We start from the raw sequence: 5,157 nt of genomic DNA, 5'->3' as shown, positions 1-5,157 counted from the left end.
GGCGAGCTGGTTTGGGGTTGGTTTTTTTGGGGGGGGACACACGCTGGCTGCTGCGGAGAGCGCGGGCGCGGAGGTACTGCAGGCTGTGCGCGGCTGCGGAGAGATCGGCAAAGAGCCCCGGTGGGTCCCTGCCCGCGCCCCCGAGCGCTGGGGGGGGAAGAGGCCCCCCCGCCCCACCGGCCCCCCCCTCACCTCCCGCCGGGTCAGTAGCTCCCGAGCCAGCTGGTGAAGTCCAGCAGCTCCCGCTCCTCGGGGCTGAGCGCCGCGTCGTAGCCGCTCTCCTCGGAGGAGCAAGGCGAGCCGGGCACGGAGGAGGCGAAGGAGGGCGACGCCGAGGAGTAGCCGCCGCCGCCGCCGTCCCCGACGGCCGCCCGCCCGCGGCCGTCGGGGAAGGCGGCGGCGGCGTCGTGCTCGTCGAGGAGGCGCTGCAAGGCGCGGATGTACTCGACGGCGGAGCGGAGGGTCTCCACCTTGCTCATCTTCTTGCTGGCGGCGCCGTGGGGGACGTGCTGGCGGAGGGCGGCGAAGCCCAGGTTGACCAGCCGCACGCGGTTGCGCTCCCGCTCGTTACGACGGGCCACGGCGGCCGCCGCCGCCGCTCCGGTGCCCGGCAGGGCGGCGAAGGCCAGGCGGCGCTTGCAGCGCAGCAGCTCGGGGGAGGCGGGCCGCCGGCGGCCGCGGGGGGCGGCGGGGGGGGGCGGCAGCGGCAGGGCCCCGCCGTTCATCGCCGGGCGGCCACGGCGGCGGCCGGCGGAGAGCGCGCAGAACCGAAACTCGGGAGGGGAGAGGAGAGGAGAGGAGAGAGGTGGTGAGGAGCTGGGCTTGAGGGGGGCGGAAAGCGGGGGTGGGCAGCGCGGGGGTGCCTGCGCCTGCTCCTGCTCCCACCCCCGTCCTCTCCCGCCGCCGCTCCGCGCCTCTGCGGCGGCCGCCGCCGCCGGACGGCCCTTATCTACGCGCCGCCGCTCGCGAGTCCCCGCCGGCCGCACGCGCCGCGCACGCCGCGCCACGCGCGCCCGCCGCCTCGCCCCCCCCCACCCCCCGCCGCCCCCGCGCGCGCCCCCGCCCCCGCGCGCGCCCAGCACGTGGCGCCGCCGGCCCCGGCGAACCCCTCTCGGCGGCGGCCGCCCCCCCCCCGCCCCGGGAAAGGCGGGGCGCGCCGCCTTCCCTCCCTGCGCGACCTTCCCCTTTACCCCCGCTTCGGGCTTCGCGGCGGTAACGTCCTCTTGTCGGTGAAGTGTGTTACCGGGCGGGGGAGCCCCCCCCCCCCCCCCCCGCACCCCGGCGCGGGCGCGCACAAGCGGCCGCTCCTGTCCCTTCGAATGTACCATTCCCCCCCCACCAAAACCGGGCGCCCCGCGCGTGGCGGTGCTCGGGGAGCGTGTGTCCGTCCCCCACCCGGGGCTCTCCGCCTGGAAGCCGCCGTGCCACCGAGGGACGGGCCGGCGGGGCGGGCAGCCGGGGCCGTTAGCCGGGGGCTGCGCTCCGCTGCGCGCCGAGGAGCGGGAGTAGGGATGGAACCTGGCAGCGGTTGCGTGAGTCGTCTTCCAGCGGCCCGACTTCCCGGGCTTAAACGCGGGGTGCGAGGATAAAGGCCCGGAGAGGAGGAGGAGGAGGAGGGAGAGCTCGGGGGCTCGGGGCTGCCGTCCCTCAGCCGTGGGGCCGTCCCGCCCGGTTGGCCCTCAGGAGAGCCTTGTGTCCAGCTCCGGGGGGGAGAGCGGCGGGGTAAGGTGCTTCGGGACAGCTGGCTTTAGTGGGGAGGAAGAGGAGCTGCTTCTCGGTGTCCCAGGAGCTCGTGGTGAGAAATAACTCCCACAGAGTTTTGCCAAATAAGCGGGGTGGGGGGGTGGGGTGCTCCCTGCACCCGCCGTCCAGGGGCCGCGGCCCGCGCTCGGCTTCGGCACGGCTTGCGAGATGTGTGCTCCTCAGGGCTTCGCTCCTGCCCAGCCTTCAGAAGAACCCCCCAAAACCCGGTCTGATGCTAAAACATCCCCAACAAACCCTTCCGCTCGCCTCGGTGGGCTCAGCTCAGGCCCTTTCCACCCCGTCCCCCGTGCCAGCCGCCGAACTGGTGCTCGTGCGGCCCCTCGGCGGGACTGTCTGCGGGAGGTGGAGGGTGCTCACCCGCTTTGAGGGCTTGCAGCAGCTGTTCATCGGGGTAAGAGAAGTGCTAATTGCCTTCTGCAGGGTCTCCCTCCACCCAGAAGTGTGCGGGCAGGGAGGTTGGAGGCAGTTCATTGACGGGGCTTCATTTTTTGGCAGGGAACATAACCCCATCTCGGGAAGATGCTCAAAGCCGGGGTCTCTGGCAGCAACTTGGTGGCCGGGACGTGTGCGTGCCCATGGCAGAGCCGTCACTGCACAGATAGGTGCCAGCGAGACTCTGCAGCATGATTCGGGTATCAAAGTAAGGATCTGTATCCCCTTGGCTTAGCACCCAAATTCAGTGGCTTTCGAGACGTTCTTGGCCGTGCCGTAGACCTGGGGGTAAAAAGCCACGAGCAGCCGCACGGCTGCTCTGAAGGGTTTGGCCCAAGAGGAGCAGCCCGCGGCGCAGGCGGGAGCGTTTTGCCTGCTGGGCTCCTGGGAAGGGTTGGGGAGCTGCTTGCACGTATAAACGCGCTCGTGTGCGTGAGCGGTCGCAGGGTCGCTTGCTTGGCTCAAGCCACTTAACGCTGGCGCTTGCCTTTGGCCGCTGCAAAGCTGGCTTGGCTGGCGCGGGGGCTTCCCTTGCGCTCGCTAGCAGCCGGCAGAAGGGGCATTGCCGCAATGGGGTAATATCGATGTTCTTTTATTACCCCGTCTTTGATTTCTGATGCAAACCTTTCTCGCAGGAAAGAGGAAGCTGCTGTCTTTGAAGCTGTTCAGGAGAAAACCTTCTGTATTGAAGAGCCACGCTCAAGAGTAATAACTGGATTTTTGTTGTACAAAAATAACTAGGGGGATTTTTTTTCATTAATAATACACAGTTCAAGCACCAGTAAATCCAGTCTCAAGGGAGAGCGCACAGCTTCCAGCCCCAGCGATTCCACGCTCAGCTCGGGGACGAACTTGGCTTGTCCAAATTGGCTTGAGGGCTGCTGACGGCGACACGTGTTTCCAGCCAGATGTGGCTGTTGGGTCTGGGCCTGAGCACGGCACAAAGCGGCTGCTTACGCTTTCTTAACAATACAGCTGTTTTCCCGATAGTCTGAAGGAAGGTAGGTACACCTCGTCCTCTGAGAAATGTAATCTTACTTGAAATCTCTTTATAAAGTTAATGACTGTGTAAGATCCAGTAGAACAAGGCATCATCAAACACTGTCTGTGTTCACAAGCAACTTCCTGATCGTAATCTGGGGAGAGAGAGAGCATCCAGCGACGTGTTACCCGTCCCCAGAGGGTGGGGAGAAGAAATTCTCCTCTCCTGGCACAGGTAGGGCAGAAGTGATAAGCGCATGGCTGGCGTGGGCACCTGGCAGCCCGGCGTGGCTTCGGCCGGCGTGGTGCAAGGCGGGCGACTCTGCCCTGACGCTACGTGTTATTTCTTGCGTCCGCCAAAGGTGAGGGCAAAACGCTGCCGCCGGAGTTGACACATGTGTCGGGGGGAACGTGGCAGACGAGGAGCTGGGTCAGTCCCGCCGTGACCCGTGCGCTACAGGCAGCTGGCATGAGCTTCTGGGGGTTTTTTTGCCAAAACTTTCTGGACCTCAGTAGAAAGCAGTAGCGGTCCCGTTGGGATAAGGCTCAAGAGAGCAAATGCCAGAAATAAATGGCGAGGGGCAGTCCAGCAGCCCCATTCTCCCTGGTGAGCAGGTGAATCCCCGCCTGCCAGGCTGGGCTCTGCTCGCTCTGGTTGTGCCGGGAGCAGGGCTAGAGCTGGGTCTTTAGGTCTGTCACCAGCACAGCTGGCTCCCAGGCAGTTATGGTTTGCAATTAGATATCCCGTGGAAAAGAAAAAAAAATTTAGTTTAAGTCGGGGGTGTGTGCTTTAGAGCTATGAAAACAGTTGTTTCACTTTCGGTGGGGGGGAAGAAGTTTATTTGAGTTTATCCTTTGAAGGGAACTCCTCATCTTCAGCTTACGCTCTTCTCAAATGTCATCTTTCTTGGGCTTGATGAACTTTTTTTAATAACTCTTCTGACATTTTTTTTTTGCTCACCTACAATTAATTTCAAAATGCCTGGGAATCACTGGAGGGTTTCTGAGACACGCTTTGGAAATAATAATAAGTAAAAAAGCCCTTTGGAGATTTTCTGATTTCGCTCCGGTTCTGTTTCTTCCAAGGCAGCCTCCGGCCAGCCTTGTTTCCGTTCACAGCGAAGTTGTGTGGTGCAAAGCCCACCACCTCCCCCTTTTCTCCCCTCCTTCCCTTCTTGAAAAGAGACAGCCCCGGGTTTAAAAATTGATTTTTAGCTTTGATTGTGCGTGTGTGCTATATGAATGCTAAGCAGCCTGTACAGTGCATCCTTGCGGTGCGCCCGGGAAGGCAGACGTGGGCTGTGAGGTCCCCTTGGCTTCCCGTCATTCAGACGCCTTCGGTGCGGTTTGATACGGGCATGGTTTAGTTACGAGCGAGCTCTGGGGTGAATGTAGCCGCCTTATGGGCAGTGGCTGAGGGACCGAATGGGCTGAGCCAGTGACACTTGTCAATCTGCCACATTTGGAGCTATTTTCTACCATGGAGGAGGGGTATTTTCCCTAACGGTGGTGTGGGCTGGCAAAGGAGGAGGCTCCCGAGAGGCGGTGGGGACCTGGCACAGATGTGTCCTGCCTGGACGATGGCTGTAGTTTTGCCTCCTGGGGCAACCTCCTCTCCCCTGCCTCCGGCCCGTCCTTTCGCGGGAGCACGAAAGCAGCACCCCGAAGCCAACGGGGAGGTTTCTCTTACCTGCTGCCTGGCTGGAGTTGAAGCAGCTGAGGCTGGGGTGCTGCCGTCGCATCGGTGGTGGCTGCACCATCAGAGCGAGAGCCAGGAAAGTCAACGGCGGGGAAGCACGAGCGTGAATTCAGCCTCTTCTCCTCCATTTATGTTTAGTCTCCCAAATTCACCCCGTGCAGCGTTAACATATCGAATCCCCCAGCTCTTTTAGGACAGCCACCGGACAGCGTGGGCAGCGTTTCCCTCCAGCTCAGAAGAGGTTTGGAGGTTTTTAGCTCTGCAAAAAATATGATCTGGCT

General features: G+C 62.8%; 1 protein-coding gene across 1 annotated transcript; it reads right to left on the bottom strand.

Annotated features, from left to right (window-relative positions):
• Nucleotides 1-203: 203 nt before the first annotated feature.
• ASCL2 (achaete-scute family bHLH transcription factor 2) lies at nt 204-725 on the bottom strand. Its single transcript, XM_059826020.1, has one exon. The coding sequence runs from the start codon at nt 723-725 to the stop codon at nt 204-206; it is 522 nt and encodes a 173-aa protein (XP_059682003.1).
• Nucleotides 726-5,157: the final 4,432 nt, after the last annotated feature.

This window comes from Gavia stellata, chromosome 17 (assembly GCF_030936135.1).
Source record: "Gavia stellata isolate bGavSte3 chromosome 17, bGavSte3.hap2, whole genome shotgun sequence".
NCBI lineage: Eukaryota > Metazoa > Chordata > Aves > Gaviiformes > Gaviidae > Gavia > Gavia stellata.
This window is presented reverse-complemented; position numbering and strand designations above follow the sequence as displayed.

Excerpts from the sequence above, each read along its gene's own strand:
- ASCL2 (XM_059826020.1), bottom strand. The coding sequence starts at position 725 with ATGAACGGCGGGGCCCTGCCGCTGCCGCCCCCCCCCGCCGCCCCCCGC.